General features: G+C 40.7%; 1 protein-coding gene across 1 annotated transcript in view; it reads right to left on the bottom strand.

The window, feature by feature from the left end:
- Nucleotides 1-24,915, bottom strand: part of RBMS3 (RNA binding motif, single stranded interacting protein 3) — a 443,174-nt gene that overhangs the window by 248,129 nt on the left and 170,130 nt on the right. Inside the window, exon 4 of the mRNA XM_010584321.1 lies at nt 7,680-7,771. Coding sequence (XP_010582623.1) covers nt 7,680-7,771 — 92 coding nt within the window. The remainder of the gene's footprint in view (nt 1-7,679; nt 7,772-24,915) is intronic.

Raw genomic sequence — 24,915 nt, forward strand, 5'->3', positions numbered from 1 at the left:
CCAGCTTAAATTGCCAAAGCTCTGTGGATTTCAGCTGTACTATTACCAATTCAAAAGTGTTCCAAGTCAGAGGAAAGTCAAGAACAATGTGTATTTATGAAAAAAGGCCAATTCTTGTTTGGCTGAAGTCCATAACCCGAAAAGAACCCAGTAATTCCACTATTCTCCAGCCTAGAAGTTGACTACATCTTTCACTTATCAGCATCTGTTCTGTGGTGCAGAGCATTAGTAGCATGGAGGTGGATATATTTACTGATTATTTACATTGCAATTTTCAAAGGCAGAGGAACGTTTTAATCTTAGATGAAGTTACAGTATGAAAAAAAATCAAGTCAATCTTGAAACTAAAACAGCACTTGAAAAGGGAAGCAAAATACCATGGCAAGGTCTATTTGAGGTGATAGCTAGAGAATAAACATGATTGTATGTGCCGTAAGATTTTCTAAGCTAACTTAGTGGTTAAGAAAGGTGCTGAGCTAAGATTTTTGGGAACAAAGGAACATAGCACTGACCTAATTCCTCTCCATTAACCAACAGTAAAGTCCCATTCACTTTTAGAGAGTAGAATTATTCTAAGTTAAGCACTTCTGAACAACTCCAAAGAAACTTTTGTGTATAGATTTGGCAGGTGTGGTATAAGCACTGCCGATGCACACCCCCTTTCATACTGACCTACATGTTTTTAGGAGCAATACGTGCAAGCGTGAAAGGACAGTTGGGTTTTAATACCCCCAGGATTACTTGATGTTCTTTCAAGAATGGCTTCAGCTACTGCATTCTATGTTGGCTTATGAACATGCATCTAAAAGCAGGAACACAATCATAAGCTCATTTCACGCTGGCTACCATACAGTTCTCAGATAGAAGCATGACATTTTCCAGGCTAGATGAGACTCTGAAGTCCTTCCATTAATGTCATGTATCTTCGCTATCACCCCAATCCATAACTGTTTTTACAAAGGTGGTCACTGCTTTAGTCTTGATTATCTAGGAAGCTCATAAGACACAGTCATCTGTTACTGCAGATTTTCTGAAATTTAAAGTTAGCACTTTGCTGTAGCCCATCTGTGATTTGAATCCTGAATTCAGATAGTGTTTCATTTGGAAAAAAACTTCCGAGTTTGGAAAGGCACATCTTCCTAAGAAATTTTGTGATAAAATCTGATACAAACAAATAATTTAGCATCTCTTCAATGCTTGTACTTCATCAATCATTATCCTTCAAGGAGTAGAAAAATATCCTATATTTACCAGCTCCAGCTGGGAAACTATGATTCCCCATTACAAGAGTGAAAGATAGTTTATGCAAAACAACAACACAGGTAAGCCAGCAAGAGAGGATGAGGAGGGCATGGCTTTGGTAAGTGGCACTATATGAAACTCAGGGCTTGTGGTTATTGCTTCTGCAGGACTCCTTTGGTATGGTTGACTTGGTAAAAGAAATCAAAGGAGAAAGACACTGGCACCTATAATTTCCAAATCTAAACTGAACCACCTTTCACTTCCTCCGAGCTATGATTTTTCATTGTCATTTAACCCAGGATTGTTATCAATTCAGGTGAGTATTGGTCAGTCAGTACGTACTGTGAATAAACACAAGGAGACATAGTTAACTTTTAGGCAGATAAGAGTAGTGTTCACTGCAGAGTGCTCCACACACACTCAGTTGTGCCAAATGTCTCTGACAACTGGTGAAGCAGCAGCCCAAGCCTGGCTGTGCAATTTGTTCAGAAATAACGTGGAAGGTGGCCAGCAGCAGCACAGCACAGTTCTCAGCTTCTCCTACACTGCTGAGCACACCGAGGTTTCCAGAGTCACCAGCTTCTGCTCTAGCAGCAAACGAAGAAAATCTTTTATAGAGCCAATACAAATATTTGACTTCATAGAACACTTTGCTGGGGAGCAGGGCGGGGACGGACCAGGTAATTAAAGAACGGGATTAAAACAAAGCCTGACCATTTCAATATTGAACTCAAAATCCTAGCATCCTGCTTTGATATCAAAAGGAAAGTTAACTCGGTCATTAAGGCTATTATCCACAAATATTGTCCAAAACCACAAACAACCAGTATCCTGAAGTTTGGTTAGCTAAAATTTGCGGACATTTCAATTATAAGTTAAAAAACCACTTGTGGGGTTCAGTGTATCAGATGTTCAGTGTATAGGCCATATTTCATATTTGTAAGGATAGCATTTTTATTAAATATTTTCATTATTTTTTTAAACTGCAAAATACAGAGAATTAAAAATGTCAATTAAAAATCTAGATTAAAAAAAAATATTAGGAAGAAGGGCTTTCACTGGAGAGTCTTTCCACTTTCTGCAATTGCCATTTTAAGGAACAGCCCTTTAGAATATTGGCATATGACAGAAAAAAAGGGAAGTAATTTAAAAAGAAGAGAAAATGAAGCTGAAAAACGAGCAGGCAGAATGGACTTATTTGGTCAGCTGACTCATAGCAAAGCCATTCCTGAAACCTACGCAAAAGCCTGGAAAATAAATAAGATTCTTCTGTGGGATTTCCTTTTCCTTGGTCCTTTGAGAAAACCTGCCTATTTAACTATAGAGCAACCAGCTCTCTGTTCCTCTTCAGAAGCTCTTATGCTTTGCTCTGTTCTGTGGGAAACAGCTGCCTTTTATGTTTCACCTAGATGGTGATTACTCCCTGTATTTAAGCTTCTGCATGATGGAGAGATGAGAAAAACATCACACAAGAAGCAAAATCACATTCTGTAATTCCCTTGTCGAGCAAAACACATCCGAGCCTATTGGCAGAATCCTTTTTCAGAACCAGCTCCTTCAGTGTACCCTCTGGATGGCAATTACTGCAGCAGAGTAGTCGAGAAATGTTCCTTGGACTTAGACAACTGCCAACGCTAATTAAATATTTCTTCAATGTCCAGGTCTCTCACACAGGTGCTGAGGATGTCTAAATGCATTATACTTACAAAAGGAAAACTCAGAGAAGACATGCATCATCAAATATTTTTTTTAATCCTTATAAATGCACTTGGAATAACAGCAGGATTGAAAACCCCTCCTTGGTAAATGTGTTTGCTTCAACAGTCTTGATGGGCTGCTAGATATTAAAGAAATTATCATATACTCTCTGCAAGGACCTACCTTTGCCTGAACTTCCACTTTATGCAATCTTACAGCAGACTAGAACTGGAAATAAAAGACAGTAGACAGGACTCCAAAATGCCCATGAAGGTATAAACTGATTGCACAGTCCACTAACTTCAGGCTGACACAAGTTCAGACACTCAAATTTATTTAGACAACAGGCTTCTATTGATTCTTCAGGTGATTTAGACTCCATAGCATCATTAAAAGCTTACATATAGAGCAGGTTAAGTGTCCTCATGAATATGCAATTCTGGGTGAAGGACTATTGCAAATCCCAAGAATAGATGTGGCTACAGATTTTAGTAGTACATTGATATGTTTTTCATGTGTACTAGCTTCCTTGCCTACTTGTCTGAGCCAACTCCCATATTACTAAGATTCTCCTTATTAATTTTCCATGTTCTGTCTATAATATTTTTTCTAGAAAATGTAGGAAAGGAGCAGATGGAAAAACCCAAACTGATATATAAACCATGCGCATAAGCATTGTCTTTTCTGTGTTGTGTTTGTTTAGTCCCTAGCACAAAAAGACAAACAAATCAATAATTCCTGTGAGATTATCCAGTGGCATATCAGTTGTGCCGTTTTTAGTAGGAAAACAAAACCAAAAAACCATCTGGACTCTACGAGCCTGGACAAGCAGGCACTACATACATATAAACGAATCTGCATGTCTGAGCTATTTCCAAAGGCAAGCAGGAAGCACATAGTAAAATAAGCCAGGCTGTCGTGGTTTCACCCCAGCCAGTAACTAAGCACCACGCAGCCACTCACTCACTCCCCCCCATCCAGTGGGAAGGGGGAGAAAATTGGGAAAAGAAGCAAAACTCGTGGGTTGAGATAAGAACGGTTTAATAGAACAGAAAAGAAGAAATTAATAATGATAATACTAATAAAATGACAACAGCAATAATAAAAGGATTGGAATGTACAAATGATGCGCAGGGCAATTGCTCACCACCCGCCGACTGACACCCAGCTAGTCCCTGAGCCGTGGTCCCCTGCCCCTTTCCCCCCAGTTCCTATACTAGATGTGACGTCCCATGGTATGGAATACACCGTTGGCCAGTTTGGGTCAGGTGCTGTGTCCTGTGCCAACTTCTTGTGCCCTGGCTGGGCATGAGAAGCTGAAAAATCCTTGACTATAGTCTAAACACTACTGAGCAACAACTGAAAACATCAGTGTTATCAACATTCTTCGCATACTGAACTCAAAACATGGCACTGTACCAGCTACTAGGAAGACAATTAACTCTATCCCAGCTGAAACCAGGACACAGGCCAGCTGAGAAACCATCACTCAGCAGCTCCATAGCATTAATTCGTCTCAATAAATGAAATTGTTCATAAGCACTTTTGAAAATGATGGACAACTTAGATGAACTTCATTGGACATAGAACATTAGCAGTAGTCAAAAATTCTGTTTCAGGTACCTGTGCCAGGGAAATGCTAGAGAGGCAAGGTGACAACACACACATGTACAAGAGCCTCCCACAGATCTCACATGGGTGGGAGGCTGTGAGGGTCCTTGTCCCGCCAAGCGGGCGGCTGTCTGTGGAGCCGTGAGACCTCACCACCAAGCTGCCACCACTGCCTCTGCAGTCATAATACTGCTGCTGCTCCTCTCCCTCAGCCGAATCCTCTCCTGACTACTTTACACCAGGCTGAACAGCATCCAAGAGAATAAAAAGAGAGATTCAAACATGTTTAATGATATTTTTCCCTGCGTAGGGTTACAGGGTGTATTAGGCTCGACAGAACAAGTTTTCCAACAGCAATGGGACTTGGAGCATCGAACCACTAGAGTTTAACCTTCTTCAGAGGCAGCACTCAAAGTCAGCCAAAAAGATGTCCAAATGCTATAAAAATGAGGGAGGTGGCTGTATTTAAGCATCGATAAAATGAGTATATTTTACTCAAGTATCCACAAGATACTTCTGCTAGCCAACATGGGTGGGGGTTCAGTTTTGCTTTTTGTTTTTCAAAGAAGATTCCTGGATTTCTATAAGAAAAATTATATTGTGTTAAAACTGAGAAAGAAGAACTCTTTCCGAGCAAGATTTTTCTCCAGGAAAACATCACAGACTATACCGACACTTCAGCATACTTTCTCTTGCTACTGGAGAAGGCCAGTGCATAGCAAAAGTTGGCCGATGCCTCTTTCACCTTTATTCAAAAGCATCCACGACTGGACTGAGATTTTTGACATTTGCTGAACACAGGTTACAGTCTTCTCCTGGGCCCCTACACAGGGCATTTTCACTGCTTTACAATGCAGAACAAAAGATACAGGACACTATTTTTTAAAGGTATGGCATGTAAAAGGTTTGGGTAATTTCTTCACACTTAGCCTTTTTTCTTTGATTTCATTTGATAGCTACCATTCACCACTAATTAAAGCAGTTTTTGGAAAACAAAAACCAAAAAAACCACCCTGCTCTGGATAAACTTCCAGAAATGGAGGCTAAATTCTTCTGCCTCTTTCTTCAAACCTCTTCTAAGCCCTCACTGTTAATTCAGACACTGGCAGGTAACAGCGTCTTTCAGTCCTGTTATGCAACTTGGCTTCCAACATGTGCAAGAACTAACACGTTTCTCCAGATAGATTTGCTTTCCCAGGCTCCTGCCTTCTCAGCAATATGAAGTACTTCATGTAGTCATCTCAATTTCCTTTGAATCCCCGTTTTTCTGAATACTTTGATTTTTTTCAGTGATAGGAAAAGTCAGTTGTATATTTATCTTGAACTACCAAACACACTAAGAAGAACCTATCTGGGATTCCAGGCACCATGGCTAAGTAATAAAAATATAGTCAGCCTTACGCAAACAAACGTGTACACACTAGCCACCTCAAAATCATGCAGGGCAAAAAACTACTCCCGCCACAGATGCCCCAGAAAACAAGCCTCAGTGGCTGGTACAGTCCTTCCAACTCTGAAAGCATCAGACTTTGGGTTTTTTTTTAGTCCCCAAAATATTGGATAATCCAAAACATAGTATTTTGAGGCACCTTCTGTTTTGGTATTCCCACGCATGTAAGTGCTGAAATTATTCATTGTTCTGAATCACAAAAATACCAAATATAGATTTATATTTCAATCCTATCTTTAAATCTCTAACTTGAAATCTACAACTTTACAGATTTATGTAGTTAGAGATTTATTTCTCCCCAGAAGTGGCTATTTGATATCAACCAGTAGGACAAAACATATCTTCTGCCTTTGGTTTCTTTTTCACAGCTTGACTAATGTGTCAAATTGCCTATATTTTAACAAGGAGATGCAGTATATCTGAGAAATAAAATAGCACAGTCCTTAGTAGGTGTTCACATTCTTAAGCTTGCCATCTTTTACCCATTTGAAGCAAATATTTTTTATCGCCACATGTCAATAAAAACTAAGAGCCAATAAAACAGCACGGCTTGCGTTGTGGGTCACTGTTAAACAGAAATACACGGATGACATCCAGTTACTTTAAGGCACAGTGAGTGTAATTCAGTAGAAGGCAAAAGAACCTCATGTACCAGCAAAGTTTTTTTCATTTAAAAAAAAAAAAAAAATCTTTTCAGTATGACATTGTTGAAAAACAAAGGTTTAAGTTACCAGCATTCCTTTAAATGGGAATCTTCAAATGTGGTGACTGTTTATTAGTTGATCAGCCTCTGTTTTTGTAATTACCTGTTTGTTTTCTACTGTTTGAGGTTCTAGGCCGGCATCATTTCTGCAGAGACTATGTCAGGCAACATTAAGGGCTTTTTGTGATTCTAGGGCAAGGCATTTTTAAAGTACAAAGCAACAGCTATTTTTGCTGGCTGACACAGTCTAAAGCCCAAAGACACATGATTATGCCTTCAGAAAGGCAGCAGCTGGAGCACATGACAGTCATTTACTACAACCCCTGACTCCTCATCAGCCCCTTTGCTTGGGGACAAAGGACAATTCCAGGACCAGAGTAGCTGAGCTCACTGCACTTGCTACAAGATGTACAGCATGGCTCCTGCAGCCTCTCTGAACAACAGATGCCAGTCACTTCCAGACAACCTCCAGTAACTATTCTTTCAGCAACCTGCTACACTTCCGTTTATGTCCTCAAAATAAAAAGACAGAAGCCAAACTGAGGCAGATCAAACAAACTTTCCTTATGTTCAGTCAATCACTCCTTCAGAGAAGCCCACCAGGCACATCAGAAAAGAGTAACTATTCCAAGGCAAAGGAAACAAATGAAGATAACTCCGAGGTGAGGAAAAGGCAACTCTTTCACACTGCAATCAGCACAAAAGCATTTCCAACTGCTCTGCCACTCCAGCACTCTCCATCTTGCAACCCTCTCCAGAGAGATGGGCAGAGAGTGAATATCAGAGCAGAACCCGTCACATGAGACACAGCTCTCAAGAACACAAACCATAGGATGAATAAGGCGCTGGAGCCAAAGGACAAAAAAACCATTGGAATAAGCAATCCAAAACCTTAAGAAAAACAGGAGCGAAACAAACTCTTGGAAATTTAACCCAACAGCTCAGATAATCCTGTAATAACGTGGTTGTTCTTACCTTTGCCATCTGTGCCTGCACGCCATTTGCTTTGAGAGATGCTACTGCTTTCTGTGCTGCTGCTGGACTGTCAAAATCTACAAAACCGTAACCTGAAAAATAAACAGATAGATAAACATTTTCATTATTATCCATGCGTATGTGGATAGGTAAATATTTTATTTTTATAAAGAAGGAAACCCTTTCCATTCTCTCACATTATCTCATAGTCTTCCAGTAGCACTGCCACCACCACCAGCCATCAGACCTCTATTTCTTACACCTTTCACTCCGGAACCTGGTGGGGTTTAAGGAAATGCAATGACCTGAAGCTTCAAAGTGCAGGAAGGCATGCAGTAGAGGGGGAGAGAAGGTAGCTCTTTGCCTCTCCTGATAGATAACAGGTCCCTGGAAGGAGAAGGGCACATGCCTGTGGGGCTCTGGTGCCCTGGATTCTTGACCCATCTCTTCTACAAGAAGAAGCAGCAGTATGGGCCTCCCTGGGATACAAAGCTACAGCTTGCAATGGCTGGCTAAGTGAGAAAACAACACCATTTCCCTATCCCTTGAACCCATATGAGGACTAAGCTTCAGAAGAAGAGGGCAGCAAGTCTTTGTGGCAGACTGGGGCCACCTGTGTCGGGGCAGGGAGCACCGCCTTCCAGCAGGTGGGAGCCATTAAGGGAAAAATCGCAACCTGTGCTCTACAAGTGACCGCCAGATAGTTCTAGAAGATGGTAAGATAATAAAGTCACAGCCTGGTTAAACCACATCCCTTTTATCTCGCTGCCCTCTCTGCTGGAACAAGGGCCAGGTCCCTACCAGGAATGGCTTCAGAGTATCATCCAAACAGCAGCTTAGTGAGGTTAGATCTTAGGGATTCGCAAGGGATAATCATCGGCTTCTAAATGGCTTTCCTACTCCCAGTATTTGCATTAGTTTAGTTTATTAATCATCCAGTCACTTCCTATCTTCTCTTCTTCCATCTCCGTTTCTTCCTTTAATCAGCAAGACTGGTATGTTCAAACAAGACCAGTGCTGTTAAGCCCCACCTGGATATCAACAACTCTGGAAGTATTTTTATTTTCTTAAAGATATAAAGGAGGGCAAAGAGGACAAGGAATGGGCTTTTCACAACTTCTAAGCATTGAGCTATCTCTGGTCTTCAACAGCATTCAACTGTCTTGCTCATAAAGATTTCAGCAGAGTTAGGAAGACTTAAAAATCTCACCAAGCACCTATTTTGGCAGCTGCATATATTTCACAATCCATCCCGGGAAAACCACAGCCTATATCTTATTAAGCAATTACAGCGCAGGTAGGCACGTGCTGCTCAGACAAGCTGTGGCCAAGGGCCACCTCTTTGGCATCTCCCTGGAAAGCCATGTGGATGAAACTGAACTGGCTGAAAGCTTTAATAATATTAGCACAAGCATATTTATAGCATAGCAGCTCCTTTGCAGACATCTCCATTTACTAGGTCAATACACATCATACAGGAGGCAACCACAGATATGCTTTCCTGCCGTATCCATTTTTATTTCTTTTGCCAGCCTTCCTTCCTGCTCCTGGGAGGCCTTATTGCCTTCCCCTCTGCACCAAATCTAGGTATAAGAGTGCCTGCTTGTGATCACCTTGCCCCCCAAGTTATAAACATCTCTTTATTATTGTTTTGGTATGTATGCATTACTCGATGCAGGGATCCAGTGATGACAGAATTTTGCGCACATGGACTTTTTTGTTTTCTTGGCTTAAAACTCAAAATTTTATGAAAACAAAAAAGAAATAAGAAAAAAGAAACAGCCAAAATTGTTAAAGAAACTGCTGATGCTGACTTACTTAAAGAGTATGAGAAGCACTACTTTGATAACAAAGTCAAGATCTGAACCTTTCTGTTCTTCCCTCAGTTTTCTGGGTTTTTTTTGGGTTTGGGTGAATTTTTGTTAGGGCATTACTACAAATTGAGGGAAAGCCTAGAACAACTGTACATTGGGAGAGCAGATCTAATAAACACCACAAGGAAGAAGTACACTGGAGTTTGGTCAACTTGGGGAGGTGGGGCTGTTTTACCTGCTCAGATTCCCCCATTTCATTACCCCTTTTTATTTCTACTGAGTATGTCATATTTAAATCAGCTTGTTCTACAATGTATTTTGCTTTGCAGTGTTATCTCTCCTTACTGCAGAGCAGCAGTAAAGCTGATGCTGCTTTGAATGAAAAAACATGCTACAAGAGAGCAAGAGTCCTCCCTAGATTTCTCCAATGCCTTTGCCCTTTGGGAGAGCAGCTTCTAGGAGGAAGGGGGCAGATACAATTAGATGCAGCTTCCATCTTGCTAGATGAGAGATCCTGACAAGAAGCCAGAGCTGCCAAGTAGGACACCTGAAATACCCTGGGAAGTCATGGGACAGCTTGGATCAAACACAGAGCAAATGATTCTTTAGGATAGCAAGGTGCTCTTCTCAGAAGACTAAATTTCTTTTTATTTCTCACCATGTTCACGCCTAAAAACTAGGAGGTGAAAGTGCAAAAATAAGTTTTAATATTGGCATTAAAAACAGATAATAGAGTTAGATTTTTATATTTGTCATCAGTGTAAAGTGCAGGATTCATGTATGCAATAACAGAAGGGAAATGGTTTTTACTGTGACTTTCTAGACAGCACAGTAAGTATTCACATGTAAGTTAGCACTGCTTGTAAATACAAACCAGAACGTCTAAGAATATTCTGGTGTTGTATTATAGAGATCAGGTATACCTAACATAGTGAATTGTTGAAGATTAACATCAGTCCATAATATCTAAAACCATCAATATCTTCTAAACATTTATTCAACGGGTATAAGGAACTATATAACCACATCAGAGATCCAGTCAGAGTCTCAAGACAAAAAAACCTTGCGTCTTTAGCTGCCCATTATGCATTCTAGTATTACTACTCCCAGCCTTACTGCAAAGCTGCTCTTTTTCCTTCCCTCAAGTTCATTTTCATTCCAAGTATCTTTTTCTGGCCCTCCCCGCTCCCGACACATCTCTCCACCACACACAGAACATCAGGACAAAATCACTCCATGGCTGAAAATCCGTCCAAAGAACATCAATCTGCCGCAAGGGAAGCCAAGTTCCCAGGCTGTTTCAGCATTCAAGTATCCTTACAAGAACCCTGCAATGCTATATAACAGAAAACCAGGCATGCTGCCTTTTTTATAGTTTACGTTCTTCCATGTAGAGGTTTATAGCCTATGTTGGTGACCTACACTAACATATTTCATTTGTTTATAATCTCACTTCATTTTGGGGGTCTCTGGAACTAACAAAGTAGCACTGGCTTTTTTTCTTTGGGTTTTGAGGGGTTTTGTTTGTTTGGTTTTATATACTTTTCAGGGCAGATCAAGTTTAGCCCCCACAGAAGCTAAAGCTGGGTCTTGGAACACCCCCTCCAGCTCTCCTCATTGCACAAATGAATCCCCAAGCCCCCTGTGCCGAGAGCCCTTCCCTCCTGCCCGGGCTGCGGCTGAAGCACACGTAGGCTGTGCTCCCCTCCGGCCCCGCCGGCAGAGCCGGGCTGCTGCGGCTGGCCCCGGCAGGTGCAGCACCGGCAGGTTTGGCTGCCCAGGCACCCATCCCTGCTCAGATAACTCTTCCCTGGCTCCTCCTGGGAAACGGCAGCAGGCTGCCTGGAAGCATCCCCTGGGAGGGATTCAGACCAGGGTCTGCCAATGGGATGCTGCTGCTCTAAGAAAACATCTACATTTCTTTTTCCTCTTTTAAAAACAAGTGCAAGCCCCACCAGCCCCACCGACTGCTAGCCTCAAATTCCACAGCTTTTTTTTCCCTTTTGTTTTTTTTTTGTGTGTGTGCAGTGCCTCATAAACATTCTGGTCAATGGATTATACACACACACACACCAGTTTTTGTGCAGAACATCATGAAAAATGCACTCAGATTCTAATCCGGGACCTTCAGACTCTGCTCACAAGAATCCATCACCACCACAGGAAACCAAAACCAAAACTATTTCCCCTTTTTTCATGAAGCAGCCTGCCTTTTTCCTTTAAGAGCTCCAAACGCAAATAGGGAAAGCTGCATTATCTTCTGCTGCTTCAAGAGATGGGGATTGAATTTATCACTGACATGAGCCCCTCAGCTCAAGTGTACTTACACTGAGGGTGACTTTGGCACTCCAATGCTACAACAAGTATTCCAGGATCTTGAAGTTTTTTTACAGAATGACATATTACTAGTTTGTACATGCAAACACACACACACACACAACCAAGACAAGACTATCTAGATTAATTGTTAAACCTTTCCTCTAAGAAATAAAATGCCTGTAACTTTGTTTTGGCCTGACGCCATTAGAGCTAAATAATTAAATTTAAGGAATAAAATCAGTGGGCTTGTACCTGTGAGGGAGAGAAAACAGCTAAGCATCAGCAAGGACAGGTTTATAGCTAGCTGCAATAAGTGCTACCCAAATACACTGGCAGACACTAAACATCTCTGTCTCCTATAACCTAAACGGCTGGGGGCCTCCCGGTCTCAGTTTCTCAGTTCCATAATTAAGCTTGGCAGCAGGTTCAAATGAATTAAAACTGAATGTCACTATTTCCTCAACAAATCCCTCATCCTTGTTTTTCCTTACTTGTCAAGAGAAGACCAGCAGAACAGCAATTAGTGGTAAGCCGTGCAGTGAAAAAGAACCAAGTATACACTAATTAGGTCACTCGCCAAACACGTTCATTTCATTGGCAGATTTAATCAATGTTTTCCTGAAATGTCTTAAATCTCCTATGCTAATTTAAAGTTTTGTTATTGTTGTTACTTTAAACACAGATGGGATGCCTGGAGATTTTCAATTGCTTTCCACAAATCCATTTCAAAATAACAACCCCTCATATAGTATATCATCAAAATTTAGGCACAGGTTTTAGGAAATGGCCTCTAATTTTATGCCAACATTTTTGTGCCTGCAGATACCTATGGGTGCAATTTTGTGGATTTAAGTAATTGCAGGTGTGTAGAGCTCTTAGACATCAAACTGAATTGCCCTGACTGATCGGGTACTTAAGGGTAATGCCAAATAATTTAAGGGACTGCCTGCCACTTGCGGTTCCCACAATTATCGCAAAGTGCTGGAGCAGTGACACACAGCAAAGGCGAGCTCCCACTGGCGCATGCGGGCTTCGCCGTCCACCTCCGGGGAGCTCCACTCACGTAGTGACGGGAGCGAGGGCTCGGCTGCCTTTTTGGAGAACTGAGGCAGCTCCTCTTCTGCTGCTGAAGGTGGCATTAGTTACTGGAAGCAAATGGGAACAGAGGTTTCAGGGTGTCCTGGAAGTTTGGTCCCCCAATTAGTACTTACAGGTAGCACACCACAGCACTCTTCTGCATGGAAGACTCTCCGCTGGCAGACGTCATTGCTGCTGCCATTGGAAAGGGAGCCATCGTGGCTGCTGAAGTAATCCATAACCTACACCTGCCTGGCTCTGCCCTCCTTCTTGCCCCGACTGCATGCCTCCAGGTCCTCACTGCAGCTCCCTCACTCCTGCTGGCGCTGCCCCCTGAACTGGCTCACCCACGGCCCCAGGACCACCGAGGTGCCATGCAGCCCCACCAGCCCATGCAGCCAGCCACTGCTCTGCACCCATCCCAGCTCTGTCCTAACAACCCAGGTGAAAATAAGAGGAAAAAAAAGAGCCGGAGAAGTGTGCTATCCCAGAAGTGAGGAGCGGAGCGCCTTGGCATGCTGCTGAGCTGGAGCTCTGCAAAGGCAGTAACCTCCAGCTTGAGAAAGGAGGAGCCATGATGAACAAGGGAGGATAAGCTGGGGCTGGTGAGCTCTCAGCTTCACCCTGTCACAAGGCCAAACATCACGACTGACCTCTGACCAGGTGCTGCTTTAAATCACTTGAATTCAAGTCAACTAGTACTCTGCATTTTCCAACTCCCCCCCCCACCCCCGCCACACACACACACAGGAGACAGGACAGCTGATGCATCCAGCCAGGAAACTGGCATGGAGTCTGTATGTTAATCCAATTAGTGTGCCCATGTAACTTATCTTGTTATTTAAAAAAAAAAAAAAAGCACCTAAATATCCTGATGGGGAGCTCACACATACTGAGGAGCTCTTCTGGTTCCACTGATGTCAACAAACTCACTTCATCAAAAGCTTTAATGCTTTGTTTCTGTAAGCTAACATTTTTCTGTCGATAGAACACATCCAGCCTGACAGACGGGAAATGCTGATTGACAGCTGTACCATGCAACCTTCACTCCTGCAGGTCCCTCTGTACTAGCAGCTGACATGGGAGTTTGAGGGAAGCTACAGCAAAGGAGGGACTCCAGCTCTGTCATTTTCCCACCTTGGAGAGTTTGACTTTGGCACAATGGCTTTTTTTGGCAACATAAAATTTGTGTAAATTTTGCATTAAATTACATAACAATGGAGTTTTGGGGTTTTTTTTAAAGATAACCTCAAATTTGCTTATGTGTAATTACAGCAATTCTGTTATACCTAAACCTGTTTTTCTAGGTCTGATGTACCAGACCACTTGGAACTCTGCTTCCCACTGGGCTACAACATCTTTTTAATGTAAGGAAGTTCCCGGTCCTTGTTTCTGGCCATCTAGAATTCAATATATCAGATCTGAAATCCAGAACAGACAAGACTGAGCATATCATACATGTTGGGTCTTCAAGAGGTGGAGGGGCTGCTTGGACAACAAGGAGGATAAAGTAATTTCAAGAGAGCGCTTGCTTTTTTTCATTAATGTTTTTGTTAATGTTGCTTAGAGATTGGAAATTGAAAATCACTCCCAAAAGGGGCTGTGATGAGGGAGAGGAATACTAGCCTAGGGAAGAAGCAGCAGTCAAAATTACCTGTTGAACTGAGAAACCATGAAATAAAATATATTTATCACAGGTATCTTTTTTTAACTTTATGATGTCACCTCTATACATATCTGTATACATATATGCATATATTTGAAGACACCAGCAACAAAGTTTTTACACAAACACTAACATATATACACACTTAAGCAAATACATAATAATCAGTGAGACATTTCTCCCTCACACTTAGATAAAACCACTTGGACTTCATGAGAACATATGTCAATTTGAGTTGTAAAGTTCACTTTTGCCCAGCACTTATTTAGAGTGTCTCTTAAAAGGCAGTATTCATTCTGACAATCAGGTAGTCCACAAAGAAGTGATTATCCAGTAATTTACTATGCAATTTTCAGACATTGTTTTATGCTCAGATAAAGAATCAAATTAAAGTCTCATAAGCCTTGGAAAATGAGAGTTAGCAAGCAAAGAGGTTGAATCACCCTTGAACACAAAATTACTGAAAACTGCTTTTTCTTTCATTGTTCAAATTGTGCTAAAATATTCCTACAGCTCCAAATGCTCAGAGTAATAGTAAAATAGTCTACATTATTACTATTTTTAAACCTCTACTTTATGAAAAATTTTCTCAGTGGCTAGAAAGTGGTGAATCATCACCTTTTAATTAAAACAGCTAATATATAGTTAGAAAAATAATTGGAAATTGAGAGTCTTAAATGAGAGAAAGAAAAGATAGTCCCTTCATTTCAGATCACTCCCCAGAGACACACCTACATTGTTAAGTATGCATATACAGCTGAATTTTTTTGTTTGCTTTAGCTTGATATGGAAATACGGCACAAAACTGTCACTTTGATTATGTTTCTGCAGTGATTTCTTTTGCCTCTTGCATTATTTGAATCCCCTTTATAACAACAGAACCAGAGAAAAACAGCACTGTAGGTAACTAACAAACAATTTTTAGACATCTGTTTGCAAACACATTCTTAATTTGAACATTCAATTACTTTGATTTAAACAGAGTGTATGTGAATGCAGGTTATTATTAACTGCACAACTAATTAATGATAATATTTACATGCAAAACTGCAGTATGGAACTCATGATGATCTCTTCTTATATTTTGAAATGTTACTAAATTGAAACATTTTTGCAATCTCCAATAAGTAAAGGTAACAGTACAAAGAAGCCTATAAAATTTTGGTATGTGGGAAAGAAGTACTTATACAATAACTAACTAACTATATGTATATGCATATGCATGTGTATTTTTCTGGAAGGTAATCCTTCCAAAACCATACTCTCTGAAAGAACAGAAGCAGACCTCAAAACTGACAAAAGCTCTCTGTCAAATATGGTTGCAACAACAAGGAGGAGAGGGGTGAGCAGTACAAATTTAGCAAATATACCTATCAAGAAAATGGTATTGCACTTCACTACCCTCTCTCAACATTTACGCTGCATTCCTGGCTATTCAGAACCACAAAGACTGGCAAACTGGAGAAAATTCTGGAAAGAGCACAATAATAGCCATAAAAATCCAGATTTTGCAAACAGCAAAACTCTATTGGATTATCCCTAACAATATGCCAAGTGTTTGAGGCCTTAAAAGTGACCCTAGATGTGAGTGAGTACCTATGGGCAACCAAATTGCAGCACACGACCAGCATAAACAGCGAGATGTAAGCCTTCATGAGGACCGGTCAAAGAACGAAAACGTTGGGGAAAATAAACCGAAAGGGAAGTTGAGAAATATTTCCTGGTATTCTGCTAACAGCACGAACTTGGATTAATCATACAAAGCCAATGATGGAAAACTCATTGCTCAAGTTACTAAATATGGACTGAATAAAGAAGAGAGCATATTGTAAATCTTGCGGTGGCAGAAGGACAAGAGATAAACACACTTTTCCATCTTTACCATTTGAAGTTACTCTCTCTGCAAGTCCATTGATTCACTGTCAAAATCCAAAATGAAGATTAACTCTATTTTTAAATACAGGGATAGCTCACATCTACAATTTCCATATAAACCAACATATGATTTCATATTGCAGTTATTTAGTACCATAACATTTCTTATGGGTGTATTAGTTATATAATGTAATCATTAGCATTATTTTTACTAGTCTTGTTTAGCATGAGACATTCATTGTGGCTCTGCAGCTGAGCTAAGTTTCACACTTGAAGCAGTGATTGAAGAAAGCAGAACGTTCTCCCAAAAAAACAAGTACTTCAAGAGCAGTGCTTCGTTACATATTTACATAAAAGGGAGGGAAGGATACAATAGCAGTTTCTTCCCTTGACTGAAGGAATACTCGGTGACTCACAAGTGACAATATTTTGCAATACCCAGAACTTGCAGTTTCAGATTAAGATCTCCTACTTTAGATACAGAGTTACGATATCAATTAATAGATTTACTGAAAAACTTGAAAGGAACCTCACACCCAAACCTGAAAAAGTGTTCTCTTTTTAAACAATTATTTTTCATATTCATTTTCCTCTCTGACTACAGCAACGTCCAGATGCTGAAGTTCCAAAATACCACAAGAAAGACTATTTTCTTGGTATTTCCAGCCGGCAGGAAACACTGACACTCTCATGAGAAAGTCTGTTCTTCTGAGGTTTCATGCTCAGTTATGCAGACTCCAGAGCTTTACTTAGCTTGGATAATGTTTGGGTAAGATATGAAACCAAATCTCTTGAGATTTGTCCATCACTTATTTTAGAGCTGAGTGACTTGAGTAAAAAACCTGGTGTACAGAAACAGCTTAGAAAAAAATCATTCAGCCATTATCTCCGAAAGCTCCCAGCGCCTGTGTAGACAAGCAATTTTGTCTTCTAAATATGGGACCTCAGTTTACCCAAAGCTAAGCAAGTTATCCACCAGCTGTTCACCAAAAGAAAATATAACCCAAGAAGCTATGAGACTAACCCCAGTACTCCTATGGCCTAGTTGGAAATGAATGTTAATACTGTCATGCACCTTTCAGGTTTGGTATCTGGCAGGTATTTATGGACGGGCATGGACAAAACAGAATATCAATGGGAGCACTACTTCAAGTGTACGGTACCTACGGAAGACAGCGAAGAAATATTGGGGGAAAAAAATTAAGTCCTTCAGCAGTCATCTCTTCCAGCATTAGGTTTAAACAATGATACTATTCTAAGAGGCAAAGGAGGATGCTCTGTATCACCCAGTGCTCTTTGTCAGAAATGAAATATTCCATTCTCTTCCTCCCAACACTGGATTCCTCAGCAATCATAACATTAAGTAACAGCAAATACTCGTGAGTAGGAAGAAACAATCTGACAAGAGAAGATGCATTTGTTGATCACACTGTGATTACTGTACTTTATTAAAAATAATTTTCATTTCAGTATGTTTTGACAAGAAAATAGAAATCATCTTGTGCAGGCTTCAGGAAATATTAAAATAACCCAAGGTGATGAACATGTTATTATCCAGCCTGTTCCAGAGGGAGGATGCTCAAGTACTGAAATGGTTTTCATTTCAAACACACATTCATTTTCAAGACACCACACTTGAAAAATTGGACTGTATATTTGTCATACAGTACGCAGTGATAAAGAGCACAGCAATTTATGTTCTTTATGCAAACCACTTGTAATTCAGAAAACAACTACAGTTTCTAAAAGGCAGCAAAGTGATAGCACTTTCCCAAGAAAGTGAAATGTTTTTTTCACGCTACTTGGCCAATTCTGGCACGTCAACCTTTGCTATGATAAACATTTTGGATAACATGCAAAGACCTCCTATTCCAACCCATCAACACTCATGATGTCTTGGAGCTTCAGGCAGAGATGAGCAATACCTTCTGAATATTTCATTATTCTGATACTAAGAAAAGGATCCTGATATCACCATCACCATAATGCTAAAATACCAATGACCTTTTGAGCAAGAGGGCAGTGTGCTTTCAAGAAAAGGTTGATGGACACAACCAATGTTACGTCTGTGCTATGGAGGGGAAGCACAGCAGGGATGGGCAGCACAGAGCAGGATAAGCCACAACACATAGGTCAGAACAAAACCCATGTTAAAGACACCACGTTGGTTCAGTGCACAATAAGTTTGGTCTTACATGGTATTTCAGACAATCAGAATTTAAGTATCCCTGTAAAGTTATAGCTGTATTGCCCATCATGGTTTATAGGGTGTTCTTTTTCTTTTGTAATAGATCTTTTTGTGGTTAAATACCAGTTGCACCTTCTGAGCCTCTCATCATATATCTACCACATTTATCTGTACCCTGAAGTTGAAAAATGCTATTATTATGGTAGCCAGAAATGGCTATTAGTTTTCCAGGCTGAGAAAGAAAAAAAAAAAAAAAAGAATAGAGAAGAAATCACATCAGAAAATCTCTTTTCAAGATCTCCAATCCATTTTTCAGATTCGAGATAGTTCTACAATCTAGGAAAGTGGAAGATGCAGATAAAGTGGTTGAAATGCTGGCTTTTAATCTAATCTGAATTTCTGAACCTCTATAAGTTTTCCTATCATTACAAATCACATACCTCAAATATATGACAAAGAATCAAGTGAATAATATAATGTTTTAATCTTAAGTGAACACCTTTCTTTCTTTCTGTGATTTAAGGTAGCTATTTACTGTTATTTTGACTGTCAGCTTGTATTTAAAATCACCTGCTGGTACAGTACACAGCAGTCACATACCACAAAGGTATGACAAAGGATGCTATCTGCAGGCCATACTGAAGCCTCCTGGATCATGACGGTGACGCATCAGGAGGTCAAAGCAGCAGAAGGACAATCCCCTGTGCACAAATGCCAACGTGTAGGAAGCTTCTTGCACACTGAAATTCATGTCTACAACAAGCCTTCATACAGCTTGTAGAGAGAGAAGGCACAAATACAGGGCTGGAAGAGGCATCCTGGGTCTTTCTGGAAAGTGGATGACTATAACCCTACACTAGATGACTACATGGGGTCATACCAGTGACCCACATAATTTCTTTAATATCACCCTCTTCCTACTGGAAGGATCTCACCTGATACATCCTTGTACCATATTTGTTGCCTTCACAGCTGTGCCCATTTTTGGCATGGGCACTTACAAGATCATCTAATGCTTCTGTCATCCTTTTCCTTTATTCCCTACAGATAAGCTTCCAACTTCCCATGCAGAGTTTTCCCTATTACTTCCTAAGTACATGTTTTTACTATTGGATTTGTTCCTTGTTTCTCACAATCCAGTCTTCAGGATCATCTAATTACCTTTCTGTGTTACTGCCTAATGCTTCCCAACTTTGTGTAAAGAGCAGGTATGGAAGGAGTTTTGGTAGCAATATCTTTAAAGATGAGATGAGAAATCTGGTATATGCCTTAGAAAGAGAGAGGTAGGTGGGTGTTGCCAATGATGCTGACTGACATGTCCAAGCCTGCATCCAGATCATAATAATGTCAGCAAGGAGCTACATCAGTAGTGACTATCCTCAGTAACTCTTCCTAAATGTTCGGGCACCTTCTGAATGTAGAAACATTTTGTTTAGGGTCCCTGCAAAACCTCAAAGGTTTAACTAAAGAGCAAACTCATTGATATATATTGCCAGTGAAAGTCCAAATAGACAATGGAGAACAACTTTCACCCCACGAAGCCAGTTTAGAGAAAGGTATGCATTTCAATGCTTAATAATAGAAGATAGATGGGAAGGAGGGGGAATTTATGTGGTAAAATATTCTTTTTAAAAATGAAAGTGAGGACAATCCAGATAAAATAATATTCTCTTATTTACAAGGGATATTTTATTTTTTAAAATCCCAGAATTTTCATGAAATTATACAGAAAATGACTGAGAGATGCCCAAGTCTGTAGCAGGATCTGAGTTTGTTTGCAGAGAGTGGTTATGTATCAGCTTAGTACATCAAATAAACCAAAATGAAAGAGAAAGCAGGGAGGAGTTTTGCCAGGACACACAAACCCAGCAAACATATTTTGTCTAGGAAGCCAAAATGTCTATAAAGAGAAAAAGACATTTTACATGCACGGCATGTATCCTCATACACTGTGTCAAAGAAATGGAGAACCAGCAATCTAAAATTATTTTTTAGTCTTTCAAGAAATGGTGCTGAATCTCACATACTTGTGTGTGTAGGTTCTTGGTCAGTCACTTGGCCTACATCCATTATAGCAGGCAAGACAGCTAATAGTCAAAGGGACTGCAGTGCATCTCTTACACAGACGCCAACTACATGTTGGTGTTGTCAATGTGGAGAAGTGTAAATGTTTTGAGACTAAATGTCTGCTTCCTGTCAACAGCAAGAATTAGCCAGACGAATATCCAGCACGCATGGTTGTGCTTTCTTAGAGTATAAATAATGTACTACAAAATCTGCAGGCTGCTTGTTTTATCAGTGGCCTGTTGCTCTGAAAGCCATTTTTGTGACCAAACACAAAGGAAAGCAACTTCCCATACCCCCACTAGATCCTGGAAGCAGTGAGGTGTGTGGGGAGGAAGATGATGAGGTACTAGTTGGCTGAAAAAATTAAGTGAAATGCACAGAGTTACTCAGACCCACAACCAAAAGGGTGTCCGCAAAAGGCAACCCATCTCATTTCCATTACACAGAGATGGCAGCCTTGGCAGCAGCTTGCTACTCTACTCTTACACCTTCCTAGTCACTATTTTGTATTTCTGGGACAGACCCGGGACTCTTTCTTCCAGAGCTTCCATCAGGTAATACAGGCAGGTGGTACATGAATCAGGAGATGGCATAACCATATATTTCTGTATATAATGCCATCAGAAGATCCTGCCCTGGGTAGTTCTATTACATAGAGATGATACTGCGTTATATGACCCTGAGAGCAGGTATATTTTTCACTGCTAAAGGGTGGGGGTAAGGGGGACATGGACCTGCTCACTATATCTGGTTAGGAAAGGAAAAAACAGTCCTCATATTCTTACCCCTCAGGGTGGCAGATGTCTCATTGAAGTAATCATTCCCTAGAGGTGCAGATTCCCTCATACAGCAGGCTTGGAGCCTTTGAAGGAAATGCGGATTGCCACTCTCCTATCTAGCCAAGTGGCGCAACAGCCTCACCCTCCCTAGCTCTCTCTCCTGCACTGGAAGACAATATGAGGTTCCAGCAGCAGACACAGAAGACATTTGGAAAGAGGAAACCTTCTAGCCTTCTAGAAATCATACCATCCTGTTCTCTCATTTTATTCATTTTTTTTCTTTTTTTCTCCCTGGATGGTGGGGACAAACACTGCACACAAAGAAGAAGTAGCCTTTCTTTGCCTTTATCCAGAAACAAGCAGATGGGGTAGATGAAGGACCTCATGCAAAACACGATGGTGTGACATGATGGGAGACAGGCTACAGTATTAGGCAGCCTTTCCTTTCCTTAGTCTACATCACAACTACATCCAACTTGGCATGCCCACTTCACCTTCCTGTCAGGCATTTTGTCACTGAGGAAATCTGCATTTATTACATTAAAGCATTTTTGTTCCAGATAATGAAAATCAAAAAACTTAAAAAAAAAAAAAAAAAAGCCCAGCAAATCATGTGATTCCAATGCTAATGCATACATGTGGCACAAGTGCATTGCACTTGTTTAATGGGCTAACCAACAGAATCCAGCTTCCCTCAGGAAAGTCAACATTTCAGTGTATGCTAGGAAAATTGAGAAAAAGTCAGCTTCCAACCAAAAAATAAACTCCACATTTAATAGCTTAAAATGAAGCCACTGAAGACTAAACATCTGGGCTTTTTGGATATCATCCCAGATACTGTGTGTAGCACCGAAGCTCTTCATCACTGTATCCTCTTAAGAATTTGAATAAAATCATTCCCCCAATACATGCTGTTTGTCTGCAGAACATCACAAAAAAGTGCCTGTTGCAGTAAGATCTTGGGGCAAGGCCTGGTTTTTACTACATATGTGGAGAGCATGCAGAACCACAGCACTTTGGTTTTCTTCGGGATCTCCAGGACTTCACGTAACACAAATCACCATTCTGCAGCAGTGGCAAGAGCAACAACCCACACTGACCACAAAACAAGCCAATTAGAGGGGGATTATCAGAAACAGTCCAGTAAATCAGCAGCACTTCTAGAAGTGCCACTGGAAGTGGATTGGATTTTCTGCTCCTGCAATGCAACAGGCACATCCGCAGCACATCTGCAGCTCATCACACCAGCATCCTTTAGAGACCTTCCCACCAGCGTTGAACAAGGTAGTATGCCTACATGGCACAAAGTAGCACATTAACAGTAACGTTCTTCCAGCATATTTAGGCCTGTTTCTCATCAAGTATAAAAAGATCTAGCAGAGCACCACTGTGCCACTGGTTTCAGTGCTAGTTTGGAGAGGTTTGCTCAGTATAGCACTGTGCTGTGTGTTCCTAGATGCTCAGGAGCTTTTGAAAACCCCAGTTACTGCACGACCTGCTTTGAGATCTCCACTGTCCCCATCTGCTACACTTCACAGTCATTACCAGCCATGCTCAGATGCAACCTGGATTTACTGGGATTGCTGCACAAAATTCTGTAGCTGGTTCTGTGCAGGAGGTCAGATTAGATCACTGCATACATTTAAATGCTGAGAACTGCTGAGAAAGAGTGTATGGAACGTGGCCACTGGAAAGCAACTGAACCAGCACAACACTTCATAAGCCAGAGGCACATGGATTATAACTACAGCCAAACTACACAGTGCAAGAGAGCCACACAAAAGACAAAAAGAATTGGATAAGGCTGAAACAGAATTAGCCTTAATAGACAGCGCCTCCCTAGAGCTTTTATGCTCACGGCCAAGCAAAACGGTTCTGCACAGGAAGACAAGAACTGCAGACTTCTGGCATGGCTCTTGAGACGCAAACAGTATGAGAGACTTGTTCCCATAGTGGAACAAAGAGGTGAAGCAGACCCCCTTGAAACAAACAATTCCTGGCCATCATACCATCCAAACAAGCACAAATAAAACTGAGTGTTTCATCTAATTTTTCACTTTATTTTTATATATATAAAGTAGAAAATAATAATTTTAAAAGTTGTTAGCTCTTTTTTTTTTTTTTTTTAATTTACCTTCCTCTAGCAAATCACACACAACCATATTCTCCCTTTTTTTAGAGATAAATTGGTATTAGGAAGCTCTGTGGTAGGCTGTTCTTTTTGTTTCTTTTTTCCAGACAGCCTTGTCCATTTTCTTTCCAGCCCTGAGTTGATCACTCCTATTCTTCACTTTCCAGCTCCTCCTCTCCCTGCTCCTCTAAGGTGACTTAGAAAGGCTCATGCATAGGCTAGGAAGATGGCTTGATTAATGACTTTTCCACTCCTATAAGTCATTTCAAAGGTATCATTCTATCCAGGGATGACAACAGGGAAGATGTTTCCATAAAACCCTGCATGCTTCCAGCAAATACATAATCATACCAACAGAGGCAAGGAAAGAGTGAAGACCTCATGCTCTGGCAATGCAATTCTTTTCCTTTTCTGTTTGTTTGCTTTTTCTCCCCACACGTTCTGTTTTTCCCATACTTCCTGCTATGTTTCAAACAGATCTTTCCTTTACTGTGTTTTATGTATTTCTGTCATTTTCTTCCATCATCTCCTCTTTCCTAGACTGTTTTTCTAGCCTCTCCAGCCCCCAATTTCCCTTCTCTGCTAATTTCAGCTATTAAGATGGAAACAGTAGTTCTCAAAAAAAACCCCACCCCAGCTTTTAAAGCTGAAACAGGAAAACTACAGAGGCAACAGATGTCTTAGGAGTCCAATGCAGAATATCAGGGCTTTGAAAAAAGTTGAAAAGTAAGCAGAAAGGTCTGTTTTGAAATGACAGTGCAAAAAAGGACCAATTAGGGAAGAAATAAAGTGAAAACTAACCCAAAACTTTGCTTGGAATTGAAGCTTTTTTTCAGTTAAAAAAAACAAGTTAGTACACTACATCCATTATTTTTCTTGTCCAATATGTTTCTGTACTTACTGATTTTATCCAAAATTGGCAGTAGACTTGCCAAAATATCATGAGAGTCTTCCTACTAATGAGACTTTTAGACAGAGAAAATGCCAGAATTTCTAGATAAATGAGAAACAGAAAGTACTAGGTACTTAGATGGAAAATTTCTTTCATGGAAGAGTCCAGCCCTGTATCCCAAGCAAGACCAGGCCCATGAAGTGCTGTACTTATCTTTTTAACACTCAAACATGTTAACCAACTTTGTAAGATTCAGTCTGGCTGCCTCAGGAGGGGCTTTGCTATCAACACTCCCCAACAGGGGAGTCCCCAAAGGACAGCTTGGTCCTAGCTAAAGGGCCAAGGGCACAGAACAAAGAAACTGAAGCCTTATCTTGATGGATGCTGCAGTTCAGGGTTGCAGCACATTTCTAGGGCAGTTGTGAGAA

This window comes from Haliaeetus leucocephalus, unplaced genomic scaffold (genome assembly GCF_000737465.1).
Source record: "Haliaeetus leucocephalus isolate CR32 unplaced genomic scaffold, Haliaeetus_leucocephalus-4.0 Scaffold973, whole genome shotgun sequence".
NCBI classification, from domain to species: domain Eukaryota; kingdom Metazoa; phylum Chordata; class Aves; order Accipitriformes; family Accipitridae; genus Haliaeetus; species Haliaeetus leucocephalus.